The sequence below is a fragment of the Schistocerca piceifrons genome, chromosome 6 (genome assembly GCF_021461385.2).
Source record: "Schistocerca piceifrons isolate TAMUIC-IGC-003096 chromosome 6, iqSchPice1.1, whole genome shotgun sequence".
Lineage (NCBI taxonomy): Eukaryota > Metazoa > Arthropoda > Insecta > Orthoptera > Acrididae > Schistocerca > Schistocerca piceifrons.
The window spans coordinates 398,488,914-398,510,779 of NC_060143.1; the positions used below are offsets into that span (position 1 = coordinate 398,488,914).

A 21,866-nucleotide genomic window follows, 5' to 3' on the forward strand; every position below is an offset into this window, starting at 1 on the left:
TGTAATCAATATAAACAGGTACACCGCCGTTTCAAAACTAACTTGATCTTCATTCTTATGATACAAGAACATGCAGTGATACCCATACAAAAAGGATAAGCAAGGTTCTATCACAAAAACAAGCCAACATTCATGATATTAGATTGTATAACGAACTTCTGACACAGATTTTTTAAAAAATTGTTGCCACTTAAAAAAGCAGCAATTTAATTTTTAATGACCAACTGTCATTACAGTCTAAATGAATGCTGGCAATAAACTTGCAGCAAATAACTATTGGTGCAAGTAACTATTTTTGTTTATTATATGTTAACAGTATTTTTAATCAAGTGTTTGGTATAATGTGAATGAGTATTTTTGACAAAAACGTTAGAACTCAAATTTTATCTGTATGTAAATAGCAACTATATATTCCATACAAAATACCTTTTTCATATATTTTGTAATTGAGATTTTATTTGTATGATACTGTCCACATAAAATACATTTTCATACATTTTTGTACCTAGAGGAATGTATGCAGTATAGGTAGGGCTCAGGTACTATGCACCTTTGTCTTGCATTTTTTTACACTATGTATTTTCTAATAAAATCCTTGCAATGTATATTGTCTCTGGATGAATAAACTACTACGACTACTGTTATTGCTATAGTAATTCAGCCTTGTGAAAGTATGAGTTTGGAGCTAGAAATACTATCAAACATCATTGATTATGGCTGTTAGTCCTGCTTATTACCTGAGCTCGTACAGAAGGTCAGCATGAGTTGTTGGGTATAGAAGTGTAACGACAGTGTCCACCATCCACTGCAGGGAGCATTGGCAATCCCAAGGATTGTGCTGCAGATCAATCCATTCTAGATTTTCCCACTGAACTGTAGTCTGATCTAGGGTCTCCAGGGCATTGCCACTCAAATCCAGCTGTGAAGAACATTAATGAAAATATTATGGTATCAATACCTATTGCATTGCAACTATAAAACACAAATTTGTAGACATACAGACAACTTACGCCTTATGAAACAATGTGAGCTCATAGCAAAATGAGCCAAAAGTCACAAAGGGGTTGTAACTGTGAATAACTTTTTGATTATTCTTTTCTCTTATCTTTTGTTTCAATTTCTGACAGGTGAAGTGTAAACAATCACCAATCCCTGGTCTTTAAGTCTGTTATGTATTGGTGAAAGTAATGATAAATAAAAAGTTATTCACAGTTATGAACCCTTCATGACTTTTGGGCCACCCTGTAAAAGTGATGACTGCCAAGTTGACATTTGCTTATTGATGACTCTCCTCTTACACAATACATCATCATCTTCTGATGCAAACAATTCTTTTTCTAGCACCTTGATCAGTCATGTTAAGTTTGAATGGTTCAGTTTATCATAATTTTCTGTCCACAACAATAAATGTCTTTCAGTTAGGATGACACCTGTATTGAAACTTTTATCTGCACATTCATTGACTTTTTGGGCAATTCAGCTTGATGAAACATATATTAAACATGATTGCAATCTCATTTAACAAGTAATGCTTCACCTTCAACAATCAATAGTGAACAATGTACACACCAGAGGTGACTAAGTATTATTTTTTAAAGTAGCACACCCGGAGTTGATGTGGTATGCAGGTGTTTGCTACAAAACATCACCAGTTTAAAACCATTTGTCTCACATGCAATGCTCATTCAGTACCATATATGCCTAAAATTTTCATTTGTGATCATAGCCTCCTCATCTCAAAATACACAACTTAGAGTTCTCTGCAATGTGTGTAATTTTTATCCTAAAGCTTTTGGAACACTCTTTGTAGACTACCTACAATGCACTTTTGCAATCAGCTCATAGATGTGATTATAATGCTGTCACTTGTCTCCCTTGAAAGTTCTGTTGAATGCTCCTTCCAACTCTCTGCTACTCGTTTCAAGGCCTGCTGCACGGTGACAAACTGCGATGAGCAATGGTAAACCAGGTGAGTGGCTGTCTCTCTCATAGACCAGCTTCCATCATGACATTCCTAAAGATACTAGCTGATGTTCTGGCTGCAACTTATCTGTTAATTTATTCTGTGACTACTGTGTCATCAAAAAGATAGCTCACCTAATGTGGTGGCCCATGTGTGAATCAGTACACTGCTGGTATTCTGAACTGGCATGATCAACTTGCATGGTTTTGTAGCATCCCACAGTGACACTGAAATATAGCTGACATCTCATGTTTAGCATGATGATGTAATTTGAAGGGTCATCTCAGGATATTCGTCTTCAGTATGTGTTTTGCTGCTGTGGCATACAGCTTGGTGCTTGTAATCATTGCATTTACTGCCTTCTATCAGTGATGCTTTGCAAATATGATGGTTCTCTATCACAGCTTTAGAAGTATTAATGTTCATTTTTATTAGTGCACAATAATTTTTTTGAAAATCCATAACATATTCTTATGAACATGGCATTATGTTATAGATACTGAGAACCTACCGTACACAGAGGCAATCCCTGAAAAGAGTCTGGCTGCAAGCTGCTCAGCATGTTGTTGTGAGAGAGTCGCAGTTGCAGAGTGCCAGTTCTACAGTTGTCACCACCAGTAGAACTCTCTGCAACGTCACCTGTTTCTGCCTTCAGTAACCCATCAAATGCTCCTGCAGTCACCTCTTTTAGCAGAAGATCAAATACAGTTTCATTAGATTTGCAATAATAGTCTGTCCTTCTGATAGAACTGTTTTATTTACAGTCATTTCAAGAAAATAATTAAAATTTATTGTACTAAGCTACTGTTACCTTTATGGAATTACACTAAAGTGCATGGTTATCAAATAAAATTTTAGATATTCAATATAATTATTGGAACCAATAACTATTGCTTTTTGCTACTGTTTATTTACATACCATAATAGAGGACAAAACTAGACAAACTGAGAAATAAAGCACTAAGAGAGATGGCTGGGATTAAAAGAGCACTACTACAGTGAGTCAGAATATACAGGGTGTTTCAAAAATGACCGGTATAATTGAAACGGCAATAAAAACTAAACGAGCAGCGATAGAAATACACCGTTTGTTGCAATATGCTTGGGACAACAGCACATTTTCAGGCGGACAAACTTTCGAAATTACAGTAGTTACAATTTTCAACAACAGATGGTGCTGCAAGTGATGTGAAAGATATAGAAGACAACGCAGTCTGTGGGTGCGCCATTCTGTACGTCGTCTTTCTGCTGTAAGCGTGTGCTGTTCACAATGTGCAAGTGTGCTGTAGACAACATGGTTTATTTCTTAGAACAGAGGATTTTTCTGGTGTTGGAATTCCACCGCCTAGAGCACAGTGTTGTTGCAACAAGACGAAGTTTTCAACGGAGGTTTAATGTAACCAAAGGACCGAAAAGCGATACAGTAAAGCATCTGTTTGAAAAATTTCAACGGACTGGGAACGTGACGGATGAACGTGCTGGAAAGGTAGGGCGACCGCGTACGGCAACCACAGAGGGCAACGCGCAGCTAGTGCAGCAGGTGATCCAACTGCGGCCTCGGGTTTCCGTTCGCCGTGTTGCAGCTGCGGTCCAAATGACGCCAACGTCCACGTATCGTCTCATGCGCCAGAGTTTACACCTCTATCCATACAAAATTCAAACGCGGCAACCCCTCAGCGCCGCTACCATTGCTGCATGAGAGACATTTGCTAACGATATAGTGCACAGGATTGATGACGGCGATATGCATGTGGGCAGCATGTGGGCAGCATGTGGTTTACTGACGAAGCTTATTTTTACCTGGACGGCTTCGTCAATAAACAGAACTGGCGCATATGGGGAACCGAAAAGCCCCATGTTGCAGTCCCATCGTCCCTGCATCCTCAAAAAGTACTGGTCTGGGCCGCCATTTCTTCCAAAGGAATCATTGGCCCATTTTTCAGATCCGAAACGATTACTGCATCACGCTATCTGGACATTCTTCGTGAATTTGTGGCGGTACAAACTGCCTTAGATGACACTGCGAACACCTCGTGGTTTATGCAAGATGGTGCCCGGCCACATCACACGGCCGACGTCTTTAATTTCCTGAATGAATATTTCGATGATCGTGTGATTGCTTTGGGCTATCCGAAACATACAGGAGGCAGCGTGGATTGGCCTCCCTATTCACCAGACATGAACCCCTGTGACTTCTTTCTGTGGGGACACTTGAAAGACCAGGTGTACCACCAGAATCCAGAAACAATTGAACAGCTGAAGCAGTACATCTCATCTGCATGTGAAGCCATTCCACCAGACACGTTGTCAAAGGTTTCGGGTAATTTCATTCAGAGACTACGCCATATTATTGCTACGCATGGTGGATATGTGGAAAATATCGTACTATAGAGTTTCCCAGACCGCAGCGCCATCTGTTGTTGAAAATTGTAACTACTGTAATTTCAAAAGTTTGTCTGCCTGAAAATGTACTGTTGTCCCAAGCATATTGCAACAAACGGTGTATTTCTATCGCTGCTCGTTTAGTTTTTATTGCCGTTTCAAATATACCGGTCATTTTTGAAACACCCTGTATCAGGTTAATGGTGGAACCAAGAAGGACAGTTTGATTAAATCCAGAGAGAAAAATTGAAGAGACTTGGGAAGAGTAAGAACACACCTGAAAGATGATATAAAGATGGATATTGCAGGAGAGGAGTAACACTAGATGACATCATGAACAGTAATATATACTTGCAGAGGAAAAGATAAAGGAGGCTTGTACACTGCACTGAGGGAACTGCAGCTGTTAAATGACAATGATGATGAACTAGTTTTAAGTACACAAGGACTCATCTTCAGATATTCAGTTGTTAAATGATAATGATATTGATGATGATAGTATTAATTTCAAGTACACAAGCACTCATCTTCATATAGTCAGATCATATGTCTTTCCAAATAGCTAAGTCTGACTTATTCTTTTAAAATTCTTAGGAAGTGCATTTTACTAACAAACAAAGTCACTTTCCACTTCACCAGTAACAAGATACATTGTAAGATCATTTACAGCATCCAATCCCAAACAAAATGCTTACAAAATCATGTGTGGTACATGTCACTCCTAAACTGGTCAGACCATTAAAAGCTTTGTGGTTATGTATGAACAATACATGGATATTCCTGGAAATAAAAATTTAAACAAAGCAAAGTTTTTTAAATGATATTATTGTATATTGTGATGCACTAAAATACAGTGAATTAACACTCCAGATTCTCTATGTTGCTCTAAAGGATATGAAAATGGATCTCTATGAATAATTAGAAATTTGCACAGAAAATGAAACATCATCTTCTACTATATTTGATACCCAAACAGAAATTGCTTTCAGTTCCTTCTTGAAGGATTTTCACTGATCACTGACACAGTATAATTAATAGCTGTGACAGTTACTGATTAACTTACATGCTATGTATACTCTAAGTACTTGTACATATAGGAAACAAATTCGAGACCATAATTCCTTATCTGTGTAAATCATACAAATTTATTTCTTGGACTTTGTGTATATAGTTTCTTTATTTCTTGGACTTTGTGTATGTAGTTTCTTTGTTATATCAGGATGAATTAACCTTCAGGTATCATCATTTTGTACTTCTCCTACCTCTAACCTCCTACTCTTACCATCGTGCACAACATGTCCACACATAACCCTCACTCAGTTTTTATAACACACAAATTACTCCTTACTTCTCTTGTGCAATGTTGGTTTAATTGCTACCTTAGTATGTAGTCATGCTATCAACTGCAGTAATGATACCCGAGAGCAAGTTTTTATTAAAATACTGGCAGACCCTCTTTTAAACAAATCTTTTTTCCATTAGCAAAGAATCCTGCATCCAGAAACCATTTATTTTCTGCTAACATGTAACACAATAGTCTTGTTATTAACAGGAACAGATTTTTATGATGAACATCTGTTTCTGTTGCTTTCAAACATAGCATTTTTGCAAAGAAATTCACAAATACGAATTTTTTTTTTTATACCTTCCTTCCTTGAGCTCTTTTTATATGTAAACACTTTATCAAGCTTATGCTGATGTATTCATGTGATGCAGTAGATCATTTAGAAGCTAGTGTCTGTATGCTTCTCGCAGAACTGCTGGCAAATATTTACCTCCAGGGCATCAAATTGTTAGTAGTGCTAACAGATATGTACAACAGTACTTATGAGTGCAAGGAGCTATTCTAGCTTTTGAAACAATTACTTTCTTCCTCAGGTAGGAAACAGAGACAAGTTGGGAAAAGTTAGAAAGGAAGGTTAGACTTCATAATGAGAAGAACCCATGAGTTGTTGACAACAGATAACTATGTGTATAGGTGAAATGAAATTACAAAGCCAGAATGAAATTACAATTATCTATAACAAGTCAAGTTACTTTAGGTGCAAAAGTAATGTGCATCGTTATGCATACCATATGTGCATGACATTCCATTTAAAATACATCCAGCAAAGTTGGTGCTTTTGCAGATGACATGAGTGTTATAAAAATCTGGCTAGAACTACTTCAACAAAATAAAATGTTAATGGTATTTTTCAAAAAAATTAATAAGGGTAAAAAAAGTGTAAAAAAAGTCCTTTCCAGATGTCTTGAAAATAAAACATATCAGGCATCACACCAGATGTGAGGTCTGACAAGACATTTAGCACGAAGTCCAAGAATTTCTCTTTCAACTAATATGTGGTGAAACAGTATGGCAGATTTTGAATCTTTGCCTTTTGCAGGTAAGTTCTCTACCAACTGACATATTCAAGCACAACTAGCAACTTGACCAACAACCCTATTTTTGCCAGAATCTTTCCTCAGCTTCAAAACTTCACAGTAGTTCTCCTGCATTCCTTGTGAGACTAGCACTCCTGTAAGAAATGATTTTGCAGTGAAATGGCTTAATCACAGCATAGGCAATTGTTTCCAGAATTAATTTTCACCCTTTAGGGAGTTTTAAAGCAGCCTCACTCTACTGCAGAGTGAAAATTCCTCCTGGAAACAATCCCCTAAGTAGTGGCTAGGCCATTTCTCCACAATGTCCTTCCTTCCAGGAGAGCTAGCTCCACAATATATGCAAGAGAACTCCTGTGAAGTTGAAGGAGGGAGGAGGTACTGGAAGAAGTAGAGCTGTAGGGGTGGATTGTGAATCATGCTAGAATAGCTCAGATGGTAGAGCAATTGCCTGTGCAAGGCACATACCCCAGATTTGAGCTTTGGTCCAGCACACCATTTTAATCTGCTAGGAAGTTTCAAATCAACACATATGCCATTGCAGAGTGAAAATTCATTCTATAATATGTGGCTCTCTCAAATTAACTCTCCTTTAATTTTGGAAACACACAGTATATTCAGTTCCACTGAACAAATTAACAGCTCACAAAAGTTTTGCACCTGCATCATGAGTTCGAGAAGTGTGGTTAGCATGGGAAGTTTCCTGCCAGGTGGTGAATACTACAGTGTTGTTACTAAAAAATCCAAGCACCAATGTGAGACACAAAACATTTAAGACATGCCACGTTGTGGTTTTTCATGGTCAACAATACCAGATGGTGACCAAAATTTAAAAATTGTGGTTCTTAGGCAGCCCAATGAAAATGCAACAGAACTGCCCTACTGTCTATTTGGAGGCAACCCAAGTAAACAAATCATCATCATCATCATCACTATCAGTTTGAGCAGATTAGTGCTAGTCATAATTTATAGTTAGCATACTTTATAGAAGTGACTATTTCTACCTGTCAATGTAAAAACTAACTCATTCCATAACTCTGAAGGCTCTCCTTCATGATAGTATTTATGGACAATGATGTGTGAATATCTGGTATCAGTCTGCATGCATCTCAAGGCATGATAGAAAACAGTGTTGCTTTTTCCAAGATTGACCTCACTGATGCATACCTCCAGCTTGCCTTAGATGAGGCATCTAAGAACACTGTCATCCTTAACACGCCATTTGGGTTGTGTAAGTACAGGCAAATCCACTTTGGCATTTCTTCAACCCCTGCAATATTCTGGCAACTTCTGCAACAGCTGATAAGAATACTCTGGCATATGTCAGTTACTTAGATGACCTTACTGTCACAGGACCCTCTTGCCAGGAACATTTGGAAAACCCCCCATACCTCGTTCACAACACTGCAACACGCAGACCTTAGGTATTGTTTGGAGAAGTGCAGATTTTTTCAGCCAGGAATGGAGTACTTGGGGCATTAGTTCTCTAAAGAGGTAATCCAGATCCAGCCTACCCATCAGGATGCTGCCACCATCACTTCTTTACTTCGTCCTAAAAACTTACGTGAATTACACGCATTTTAGAGGAGGCTCAACTATTACACTAAATTCTTACCCCAGGTAGCCCACATTGCACAACCTTTCAATTACTTGCATAAATGGAGACCCCTTATGCCTGGACCCTCGCCTGCAACAAGGCTTTTGTCACATTTAAAACAATGCTGACATCATTGCACACTGCCTCAGGCCTCATTTTCCTGATCGTCTGTTGGTTGTGGCAGTCAATGCATCCACCTACAGTTACGGAGCAGTCTCGGCACATGAATATAGGGATGGTTCCGAACAGCCTATAGCATATGCATCCAAAACTGTAACACTGGCACAGCACAACTACTCCCAGGTAGAAAAGGAGGCCTTAGCAATAATGTTCACAATCAGTAAATTTCATATCTGTCTTTTTGGGACACAGTTCTCTCTAAACACAGATCACAAGCCATTTGTGGCTTTATTCAGGCTGCTATCAGTCTCTCAGAACAAACAGTGCAATGCCTCCAGCGCTGAGCATTGTTCATCAGTGCCTACAATTACGGTACACTCTCCTGTACAAGCCAACAGCCTAGAATGCTAATGCTGACTCACTGTCCCATCTACTGGACAACGTGAGCGCTGATTTTGACCAACAGGAGGTTGAACATCAACATACATTGGAGGGTTTTCTCCTTATGGCCATGTGTGCAATGCACTGGGCCCCATCCTGCGACAGGTCCTTCACTATGTAATCCATAGATGGCCCCGTTATCTCTCTTGTTGGTTGACGACAGAGCTCCACATTTGGAAACAGCATTCTCACCTCTCAGTTCTGGATGGTGTCATCTATTTGGATCTGAGATGGATGCACATCAATTGGTTATTCCAGCAGAATTGCGTTGTCAGCTATTGAGCTTGCTTCACTGGGGTCATTGGGGCATGTCCCACATGAAGACACTGGTATGCCACTATGTGTACTGGCCCAGGACCAATGGTGACATCAAAAAGATGGTCTATGATTGTGTAGCATGCACATGGCACCAGGCAGCAGCCCTGCAATCCTTTGCACCTGGCCTACTCCTCACCTCCCCTTGGACAGCATCCACCTCGATTTTGCAGGCCAATTCTTAGGTTCTATGTAGTTGCTCATTGTGGATGCTTATTCAAGGTACTCCTATGTTGTCCAAATCCACCATGACTCAGGCCTACCTTTCTGCCTTAGCACAAGTTTTGGCCATCAAAGGGTTGCCTCACACTTTAGTCTCTGACACTGGCCCTCAGTTCATGGCCTCTGTCCTTGAGAGCTTCTGTGCTGCCAATGGCATGAAATGTATCTTAGGCCTCTGTTCCACGCTTTCTCCAATGGTGAAGCTGATCTTCTGATCTTGACTTCTAAGCAGCAGACAAAGAAGGCTATTGAATCCTCTGCCACTATGACAACTTACTTTGGGTTTGAGCACTTATCACACCATACCGATTAACAATCATAGTCCTGTGGGGCTCCTGCATGGTTGCCAACCTTAGAACTTATTGCATCTCCTGACACCATCACTGTCAGAACCTCGCTCGTCCCTCCAGGCATTACACTCCTGGCCCAGTGATGTGGGCACGCTCCGAGGCCCAGACTCCAGCAACAGTAATATACGCTCACGAGTGATGAGTTACTACAGTCCAAACATAGAAGGCGCTTGAGCTCCATTACCGCTTCAACCTTGAACACAAGCATCCCCTCCGCAGCCCCCTTTTCTACTGTCTTCTGGTGCCAATGTGACACAACAGCCAGAACCTTGAGCTGCTACTGTGGGTGTCCTGTTGTCACTCTGGCCCTCCTCTCTAACTCCCTACGGATCAGTGGTTCCCCCTGGCATGCCATCTCCATCGATGTCCCAATTAACACTGCCAACTGCACTTTCTCCCCATGGCCTACAGTCAATGAGATGGCACTTTTGCTCATACCTTCATTTCACCTTCCACAGCAATATTCACAGCGTTTCCAGCTGTATGCAATGGTTTCTGGATGCCACTGTCTCACCACGTGAATACACCAACCAACAGTGCCCTTTGTTGCCCACATAAATACTGCCATAACTTGACCACGCAGTTAGTCATGTACTTCATCTGATGGTGTTCAATACTATGTCCACTGTAATACCGACTATTCATTGATAACTTTGCTTTGGTATTGCTTTTCCTCTTTGGTCTTGATTTGGACTGTGGCTCTTACTTGACCTGTTGACAGCATCATGTCAAAGGTTCATTGCACTTTGTTGTTACATAGGTTGCTATTGACTTACTCCTGTTGTGTCGGGTCTGCCATTTGCTCAGCCCAGATGCTCAACCCCAGCATGGGTTTGAGTCCCATCTGCAGGCAGCCTTCCCACCTTGCATCACCATTTCTCTGGTTCTCTGACATGTACACCAGTATCTGGACACTTGTGGATATAGCAGAATGAATGAATGAATAAAATGAGTTTCCATATGAACTATATGGAACCCATTATGAACAATAGTACAAAATACTCAGTACTTGGTGCATAAACAATGTGAGCAAGGGAACACTTCAGAAGGAATATGATCAATGGCACTGGGTTATCTCTGTTGATATGTCCAGTATTTGTCTGTCTCCTGACAATCATTATAGAAGAGTGTGCATGAGGCCAGGTATCACTAAATGTCCAAGGTTGCAGATTCATCAGGCAGGTGGGTCAGTCATGTTGTGGACTGGTATCATGTATGCATATTGGATGCCTGTGATTAATTTCAATCTGAGGACTGTGGTGCATTAAGATAGGATCCTCCTACATGTTGACCAGCACTGCAGTCAACATTGATGATGCATTTATTTCTGAAGACCGTAATGTATGAGCACTTCATGCTGACCTCATGAACAACTTCTTCCATGAGGCATTAAACTAAACTGAAGGCCTTTGCAGGATCGCACATGGGATTATTTTTCTGGGAGATGGGGGCCAACCTGGAAGCTAATTTTACTTACAAGTACATCATTCAAAGGATACACTTCAATTTTGATCTGCTTTGAATGTATTGTAGTGTAGAGAAAACTAAGAGACACATATTTTTTTATATGTTCCCATATGGTTGTGAAGAGGGTGAAACACCCCTTGAAAAAAATATGAGTGTAATGTTTGTGTATGAACACTGTTGAAACAATACATATATATGGTTTTTAATGTATGTAACAACAGGGCACCCAGATTTAGTAATTTTTTTTCCAAACTCTCAAACCCCCCCCCCCCCTTCCCCCCCAATTTTGTTTTTCGTTATGACATTTGATTAATGGCATTTTTCATACCAAATTAAAACACATAAGATGAAGTGTATGTATAAGATGTATTTGTCAGAAATAAGCTAGAAATATCTCTATATCGCTGTACATGCACCCGATATATGTGTGCTTCAGTGTCAGTTGTTATGTTGGATTGTTTAATAAGGCTTTCCCAGATAAATAATTCTAAATGTATATTCTTCTGTAGACATATCTTGTGTTATGTATGTGTTTTCTTTTTACATTTGGTGTGCTTTTTGTTTTCAAGTGGTAACCTTTCCAGATTTAACTATGTTATATTTAAAATCATTTGTATATTATTATTGTGAAATTATTGTAAACCTTTAGAATAACGAGGAAGTGCAGATCTGCAATGGTCAAAAAATGCAGAATGCTCTGATTTTTCAAGGGCATGTTTCACCGCCTCAAAGGGGGTGCTTCTTATTTTGCTCTACACTGCAACACACTGAAAGTCAATGAAAATCAAAGTGTATCCTTGAGGTACGTTTATTTGCCATTATGATTTTTATATTATAATTAAATAATAATAATAATTAAATAATTTTTTATCATTGAGCTCTTTACATGCAAAACACCTTTCACTTGACCTTGTTGTAGTCAGGAGAAGATAATATTAAGAAAGCTGTTTGGTACTATAAATTTTCCATCATATCTGATATTATCCCAAACTTTTTTTTTAGGAGGGGGGGGGGGGGACACATTGGTGCATTGGCTCCTTGGGCACCCCTCTGTGTGCATACTGGCCCTTTGGCATCTGTGACATAAGTAAAATTGGACAAGTATGGACCCAGTTGAAACATGCAGCATGTCGATGCAGGATCCATCACCACACACTGGATGACCTCAGAATCACTGGTGAAGAACAAGTTCAGGTATAAACAGCAATATCTCAAGAACATTGAGGACAGAATGTCATAGAGATACAAGCATGTTACAATACACATGGAAAAGCATCACAGTACTGAATAGTTTCCAGCAGCATATTGTGATTTTACAGGTGTGCAAAGATGTATACTTCAGAATAGAATGCCTTTGTTTTGATTATTGTTTTGTTTTTATTTCGTATTCATTTTTTCATTCCCTGCACCACTTGAATCTAATTGCATATATGTTTACAGATGATCCAAAACTTTTTGTGCAATTTAGAATAACATCAGTAGTGTTACAAATGAATCAGAATCAGTGAATGTGGTAGAATGCTCCAAATTTTGTGTGTACATATTGATGAAAATCTGATCTGAAGAAAACATGTAATCAGATGCCTCACATAACTAAGATCAGTAACTTTTGTAAATAAACAAATCAACACCTTCATATATTATGCATATTTCTACAAATTCATGTCTTAAGGCATAATTTTCTGGGATAAGAACACTTTGGAGAAATTTATGCTAAATAATTCATCATGATTTTGATGAGTAATAACGCCCCCAGTTATAACATTGGAAGAAAGTGTGCCTTTGGCATTACCGGAGCTGTCAGTGGCTAAGAAAAGCATTCAGTATACACATATAAAAATCTTTTATCATTTGCTCAACACCATGCCTGTCAAGAAGCAAAACAAATGTTAAGGCTAGTCCTAAATCATTTCTTTTTGACCACTGTTTCTGTTCTACTGATGAATATTTAATTAAATACTGGTAGCATGTGTGGTGCAGCAGGCAACTATGTTGACCAAATTGTTGCAATTGGGCTTCACTTTCTCTGAAGGTAATGACAAATACGAATACGTTCATTTCTATTGAATTTATGCTACTGTGACTTTTAATATACTGTAAATAGTCATGCAAGGAAATCATGTATATATGGTCTGTAAACTGACTCATTCTGTGTCACTTTAAGAGAAATCAAGCAAATGTAACTGAACGAAGTGCTGTGTTTAATTTTCAATGCTCATATTGTGGATTTACCAACAGAGATGTTGAACATTTCTCACTGTGGGGCATACTTTTATTTACATCTTCATTTAATCAAGTGCACCTCAAAATGCTTGATGTTGATATTGTTAAAATTTGAATGTGAGTAGACAGGAAAGAAGTGGTGGTCTTCAAAAACTTTTAACAATGCATGGCTGTTTGTGAACCCTAATTTCATAATTACAGCAGTGACATCAAACATACAAGCTGTACTCTCACTTGTTCTAAAGAAGCTCCTTGAGAATTTATCAATTCTAAAAGTGTTCAGTTTCAATATGAGGAACATTATTGACATTCCAAAGAATAATTGAGAACAAGCAGTAAAACTAAATTTTAACTTATTCAATATGTCTCATCATTCTAGTTGATAAAGCATAAGCACACTGCAATTACTTTATGAATGCTTTTCTTGAGAAGGCAGGAATCATCCAAACAAAATGGCTTGTGGTGTATGCTGTGATTAACCCAACTTATCATATTTCAGGCCAGTTGAAATTTCCAATGCATCACTGCACCAACCATCCTCATTCATTGAATGATGTGAGGAGGATCACCATTGAAGATTGTGTCAGGCTTGAACAGAGTGAACATTGTTACAATGTGTAAGATGGAGCAACACAGTACTAAATGTCACCCAGCAGCAGATTTTAATTTTGCAGATCCGCAAAGATATGCACCTTTGAACAGTGAAGTATTTTAAGTTTTGTGTGCCTTTACTCTTGTTCTGTGTCCCCTTTGAATATAATTTCACACATGTTCACAGATAAAGTCACCAAACCAAATATTAAGTGCCACCTTAAGAGAAAAGTCATGTATACGTGCCAGTTGGTCATATGGAAATGGTTAAGTAGGATGGGTGACTGTGGATAAGTGATGTAATGGCAGAAAAGAGGTATTGTGTTTGTATATGTATATGACCCCACAATGAATGCAGTTGCCTGCTTTGTTGGTGCATCAGTGCAGACTGTCCAACATGACTACAAGGAATGGTATACCACTCACAGCTATGAAATGTGGTCAGGGATAGAAGATGAGGGATGGAGGAGTGGGAGGGGGGGAGGGGGATTGTCCTATATATACATGGCGCCAGCCCACTGCCGGTCAGTACATCAGCGCACCTGATGATGGCAACGTGGTCGATTGCTGAAATATTGTGTTCTATGCACACTCATACCAGGCTGTTCACCCAAGATTTATTTCATCGTGTATGTCATTACTTGTCAGTTACAAACCTGACAGCAATTGCTGTTGCCTGTGAATGCAGGTCCATTTGAACAAATATCCCAGCAAACACTATGAAGGTAGCTGCACGCTTCTGACATCTCAAGTCAACTCCCTCGGGAAAGTCCATTATCCATAGGGGCACATAAAGTTGCTCATCTTCAGTGTGCCAAATAACAGAGAAATTTGACAGCAGTTGACTGGCAGTATGTAGTGTGATCCGCTGAGTTGCAATTTTGCCTCTTTTTCAATCAATGTAAAGTGTTCAGTATACTGTCAGTTCAATGAGGCATTTTGCCCTGTAGTCTGTGAGGGGTGTAGTTCAGTTCAATGTTGTTTCTGAGGTTCCTCTCATTGAGATAACTGTATACATGAATCAGGACGTTTATTTCAATATTCTTGGTGCCCAACTGTTATCCTTTCTTCCACATTTGAATAATGAGTATGCTGTAATCATTCTATTCCTATAAGATAACAACAGCCATGTTCATAGCTGACTGTTGTAGGCACAAATAAGAGGAGTGAGTAAAGGATAATGAAACAAGTGAATAATCCTAATAAACATAGGTCTTGAAACCAATGGTTTCCTTGATACTGTGTGTTGTGATTGATTCCATAGCCACATCCCCAGCAATCCAAACTACAGATATGCACTAGAGGACAAATACTTTACAACAAGTGTCCAACATGACTATTGCTTATGTGAAGGTGGACTTCAGCACGTCTCCTCATAAATGTCTCTACATGTTCAAAAATCCCAGGTGTGTTTCAAATACACTGACAACCATCTGAAATGCTTTCCCAGTGTTCAGTGCCACTATCAACAGGATTGCAATACACCAAAGCTTTTAAATATCCCCACACAAAAGATCCAATGAGTCCAAGTTGGGAGATGTGGGAGGCCATGGCACAGAAGAGCCACAACCAATACACTTGCTTTTGGAGATTCTGTGGAATCCTGCCCACTCTTATCTTGTAGGGTGTCTAGGAAGCTGTTTTCTTGGATAGCTAGACAACATACAAGCAAATCATATTAATGGAGTTTATTACAGTAATTGAGTTGACAATACTTAAACTTTTGTTTCTACATGATGGGTTGCAAGCAATTGGCGACATGCAAATAATCAATGTCCTTTGATAGACACAATTTCCATGCAAGCTCATCACGCAGGTTCATATGTCACTGCTATTGTTAATATTCTCTGTGGCTCTTCTAGTACAACTTTTCTAGTCCTCTCTTCTAGTGCCAGTCTACTAGTGAGGGCACAGCTACATGGCATGATGCTTTCATTCTTTTCATGTAGATGCCATTCCTACCGTGGTGACATCCTAGTCAGCATGCTGTTGTCTGACATCTTCTCACAGCCCTCTCTGCTGTATCATTCTTGATCTTCGAGCCAGAGCTTATTGTTACGCCAGAACAGATTCGTGCTATGTGTTCTCAAGCAGCAACATGGAAGTGTGCCAGTGTACCGTCATGCATGTGTGACATACACATCCGTTCACCAAAGGGACACCATCTGAATAGTTGATCAGCTTGTGCTTTAGGAAGTTAAGGTCATATAGCTAGTGAGTCAGCCAGTTAAGAAAAGTGGTCATATCAACTGACCACCAACGACACCTGCCCAAATATTAATGGTAAATCTCCACTGGTAGCACGTGAGTTCTAATAAACCCAAATATGTGTGATGTGGATGTTTGTAATACCTTTTTGGGTAAAAAATGTTTCGTCTGTAAATAGCACGTGCACGAGGAATAGTGGATCATTCCCACTTTGTTTAAGGCTCCATTGGCAGAAGGTAACCAAGATTGAAAAGTCAGGTGCAGCCTGGGCTTGCAAACTGTCCCTCGAGTAGTAACTGCCATTTGGTGGAGCGTGAAATGGGTTGTGCTGCAAACAATCCTTTTGGTACTTGTGCCCAGCATTGCAATCACTTATTGTAACACATGCACACCTCCTTTCGTCGTGTTGACTCTATTCTTGGTCTACCTGCAAGTTTCCATGTTGAGTTTAAATGAACCAGTCCTGAAATAGCTGCTGATAGGATCTTGTGAACACTTTGCTGTCTGACTGTCTTCTATGAGGGCATGTCATGATCCAATCGAGTTGTCTCCCAGGCTTTGCCATTAGCACACCCATGCCTGAAATGGATGTCAGCCATTTTTTCATTTGAAAATGAGTGTATAGACATGGCAACCCCTTCAAACGCTATGAGGGGGGCTCAAATGAAAACCTTGAAAGTACTGTTACCAGTTATGTAAGGACTGCCCTACAGGTGGCAGCATGCTACATACAAGCGAAACGCTTCCACAATACCAATTCAAAATAGCAGCCCCGCTTGCTACATGCTCGATGGAAGAACGACGTTCTGTCGCATGTTGTCTGGGCAATGAAAGTACAAAACCTACTGAAATCTACTGCCGAATGGAGGTCCAGATGGCGATGCATGTCTGGCATTGCAGCAAGAGTATGAGTGGAACAGAAAGTTCCGAAACAGCGTGCCTTCTGCGACAGACACCCAGCATGCAGATCAGGCACATTGCATTGTGACACTGGAGCCTACTGGAGCAGTTGAAGCCGCTGTGATAGAAAATCATCGTGCGAGAGTGGATGAAAGAACCGCAAATATGAACATTAGTCATGGTTCAGCACATCATTCATGAAGTGCTTAAGCTTCGCAAAGTGTCTGCACGATGGGTGCCACGAGAGCTAACTCCAGAAGTGAAAGAGCAACGCGCTGACATCTGTGAAGAACTTTTGCGGCTCTCTGAAGCAAAAGGTGATGGCTCCTTCGCGAGAACCATTACAGGAGACGTCATCTGGGTACACTACCACCAACATGAGAGCAAGCCAGGAATTGCGCCATTCCTCATAACCAAAACCAAAGGAGTTCCGGATGCAGCCATATGCAGGGAAGGTTCTGCTGACTCTCTTTTGGGATGAACACAGCATTGTCTTGGAACGCTACAAGGCTGGGGGAGACAACATCACCATTGTGGTATATTCCAATACGTCAAAAAATCGGCTTTGGCCTGCAGTAAGATCAAAGAGACGTGGACTTCTGACTACAGGTGTCATTTTGCAACATGACAATGCTCGCCTCATATTGCCCATGAAAGATTTGCAAACATCGATGACCTGCACTTTGATACGGTGCCACATTCGTCATACTCTGCAGACCTCTTACTGAGTGATTACTACGAGGCGTGTTTTTTAAGTAAATACCGTTTTGAAATTAAAAAAAGACGTGCTAAGATATCTCAATAATTTTATTTTTACATGAAAGCCTGTGCCTTAATCTACTTTTCTACATAATTTCCGTCAATATTGAGGCACTTGTCATAACGTTGTACCAGTTTTTGAATATCCTCCTCACAGAAGTCTGCCGCCTGACTTGTTAACCACTGCATCACCACTGTTTTGACTTCGTCATCGTCTTGAAGACACTGACCGCCCAGGTGTTTCTTCCAGTGCAGGAGCAGATGGTAGTCACTGGGCGCAAGATCAGGGCTGTATGGAGGACGATCTAGAGTTTCCCCTCGAAAAGATGTGATGTGATCTTTGGTTTGATTCGCCACATGCGGACAGGCATTGTCTTGCAGCAAAACGATGCCCTTGCTCAACTTCCATAGACTGTTGCTTTGATTCAGGTGTGACGTAGGCCACCCATGTTTCATCGCCCGTAACAATTTGGCTTAAGAAATCATCACCGTCGTTGTGGTACCGCTCAAGGAAAGTCATACTCTAAACGTTTGGTTTTGTGTACATCCGTCAACATTTTCGGTACCCAACGTGCGCACAATTTTCGGTAATTCAAGTGCTCGGTCACAATGCCATACAAAACACTACGAGAAACATTAGGAAAGTCATGCTGCAAGGAGTAAATCCGTCTGTTTTCTCTCACCTTATTGTCCACTTCCTGCACCAAACTTTCATTAACGACCGAAGGGCGCCCACTCCGTTGTTCATCATGCACATTTGTGCGACCATCTTTAAATGCTCTCATCCATTTTCTTATCATTCCATCACTCATAATGTTTTCTCCGTAAACTGCAGAGATCTCACGATGGTTATCGATCGCTTTTAGGCCTTTAGCACTAAGGAATCTTATAACAGCCCGTACTTCACAGTCGGCGGGACTCACGGTTATCGAAGGTACCTTAAACACTCAGTACACAACGTAAACAAGGAAGAATCAGACTGTAATGGCGTCAAAGCGTAGATTAAGGTACAGGTTTTCATGTAAAAATAAAATTATTGAGTTATCTTAGCAGGTCTTTTTTAATTTCAAACTGGTATTTACTTAAAAAACACGCCTCGTACTTGTTTGGATCACTTCAAAGAGACAATGGGAGAACACAAATTTCGTTCCGATGAAGAGGTGCAGCAGACAGTGCACGACTGGCTGCCCACACAGTCGAAAGAATGTCAGAGGAATCCGTGCATTTCCTACGCGCTGGAGGAATTGTGTTGGGCCCCAGAGAGACTATGTCGAAAGACGATGTACTCCACTTTTGTTCTAAAAAAATATTGAAGTTTTCATTTGACTGCCACTCGTACATGTACACATTCCGTTTGCTGCCTCACGTTGAATAAAAAAAATTAAAAAAGTTAGTGTTTCATTCGACTCAACTCGTACATGTGCATGATACATTTCCTGTTCACTGTGGGGACTGGTACCTGGAAGATAAAGCCATGTTTACTTTACATAGTCATTTTTCACTTATTGCCGACACGGGCCGAAACTTGAGCTATGATAGGTTGGTTCAAGGTCACTGTTTATTTCACATTAATGAAAGTAGCGTACCGATCTAACAGACAGCGATATGCCAGCAGCAAAGCCACAGCATAAACGTAGCATTAGGTATTAACAGTATTGTAACATTGGCATGACTGCACGTGTGCATACGTCGTATCTGGGAAACTACTGGTTTCTGGACCTATGATTTTTAGGATTATTTGCTTGTTTCGCCCATTTATTTGTACCAATAATAGTCAAACACTCTGTACACGTTCTTAGTTTGACAGACTCTCTGTCGCATGTAGACTGGTCCGCTTAATCCCATAGGAAATGTCAGGACTATCTGAAACAGCGGGTGAAACTTATCAATGAATATCGCACCAATGTAGTAGCCCTGCGGGATCTGTTCATCAATGAGTGGCATCAGATGAGTACGGTAAAGTTGAAGAAACTTATGGACCCTCTTCCTCGCCAAAAAGAGGCCATTACCAAGGCTGGAGCAGTTCTACATGATGTTTGCGTGACATCTCCTACAGGTGACTAGTTTTTGTGAGGTTTGCTTATGCATGTAGTAAAAAAAAGGGAACCCGGCGATCAGGCCTTCGAGATCATGCGATAATTGTGTCATCCTCAGTCATTGATCATCAGAGGCGGTATGGAGGGGCAAGGAGTCAGCACACCGCATTCTCGCCTGTTTCCAAAGTTTTGACCTTGGAGACGCCATCTCTCAATCAGCTACCTCCTCAGTTCGCATCAAAATGCTTAGTGGACACCGCTCGAGTTCTCGTATCAAGGAAAAATTCCTGCCGGCACCAAGAATCGAGCCCATGTCCCCCACATGACGGTCTGTCGTGATGGCCACTCGGCTATGGAGATGGTGTAAAACGTTTTTTTAGTACCTTTTTGGCACAGGGACCATTACGAGAACGGCTCTAGAGGCCGTTTCAGGTCTTAAACATCAGTGATGTACATATGCAGAGAGAAGCGATGAATGAATTTTTTTTTTTTACCAAGGCCGGGATTCGAACCCAGGTCGCCTCCTCACTACTCAGACTGCACGGACTACCCTAGCATGTGTTCTTCTACAATCAAAATTCCCATTCATGCCTCAGCCGAACCAGAATTCCCCTTAAAGTCGAACAGCACTGCAGAGGCTCTCCAGCTGTACTGGAATAGCACCTTAGCATCGAAAAAACGGAAGATGCAGCCTGAAACTCAGGCATAGGTGCTTTTCCAATGTTTCCAGAGACATTTTGAAGTGTCAGATATCTATGATGTATACATGCAGACTGAAGTGACGAATGAAAAGTCTCAACTTGTGCCAAGGCTGGAATTTGAAACCACGGCTCCTGCTCACTGGGCAGACGCACTAACAACTACGCCACCCTGCCACAGTGGCTTTGCACAGCTGCACGGACTATCCAGCTGCGCCTCCCTCCTCAATCCAAAGCAGAGTGGCGTAGTGGTTAGCACATTTGCCTAGTGAGCGGGAGATCAGGCCAGAATCCCTGCCTTTTGGTACAAGTTCCCATTCGTCGCTGCAGTTTGCATACATAAAGAGGGGTCCAAAAAAATGTATCCACTCTTTAAAAGTCCATAACTTGCAAACTAATTGACGGAGTTTTCTCATTTTTGGCGGAAGTGTAGCTTAAAGTCCAACTTAAAGATATCACTGTAGGTGTTCGAAATGGTCACCATTAACATCCACACACAAACGATGCCGCCGAACTGCAGCACGAACTACTGACTGCAACGTGTTTAGCTGGATATTTGCACACGAATGTACGATGGATTCTCGAAGTTCATCCATTGTGGGTGGCTTTTGTCGATAAACGACGTCCTTTAGTGTTCCCCACAGGTAAAAGTCCTGAGGAGTTAGGTCTGGGGAACGTGGTGGATACTCCACAGCACCTCTACGGCCTATCCATCTTCCTGGTAGATTTTCGTCGAGATACGCCATAACACGATTTCGGTACTGGACTGGGGCACCATCTTGATGAAAGTAAACTCTTCCGTCTCCATACAAGTCTCGGATGGCAGGTAAAATGATGTCTGAAGCTTCTGAAGGTAGACCTCACCGGTAACTGTGCCGTCAAAGAAGAATGGCCGAATCAAGCCCCAGTAAGACAACCCACACCACATATTTACTCCTGGCAAATTCACGGCTTTGTCTACATGGACGTTCGGATTTTCTGCGGCCCAGTAGAGGCAATTGTGGCGATTTACTGTACCATTGAGTTTGAACTGTGTTGTATCCTAGCCAGTAATGCCAACCGAGCCCGCTGCCGAAAGGTTGGCAGCATCAAAGTACGGACGCCGTCCGCATAAGCAGCGCTAGCGAGACAGGAAATCGCCGCAAGTCTGCGCGCGCCACCGCTGGCTTCTGGCTTCTTAAGCGCTGGAGTCGCGAGCGCTAGGACAGTTTTGTA

The 21,866-nt window shown here is 40.9% G+C and overlaps 1 protein-coding gene across 1 annotated transcript in view; it reads right to left on the bottom strand.

Annotated features, from left to right (window-relative positions):
- LOC124803342 (insulin-like growth factor-binding protein complex acid labile subunit) overlaps positions 1-21,866 on the bottom strand; it is a 95,436-nt gene that overhangs the window by 23,154 nt on the left and 50,416 nt on the right. The window contains exons 7-9 of the mRNA XM_047264528.1: positions 10,546-10,657; positions 2,475-2,700; positions 738-919 (exon numbers count right to left, since the gene is read on the bottom strand). Coding sequence (XP_047120484.1) covers positions 738-919; positions 2,475-2,700; positions 10,546-10,657 — 520 coding nt within the window. The remainder of the gene's footprint in view (positions 1-737; positions 920-2,474; positions 2,701-10,545; positions 10,658-21,866) is intronic.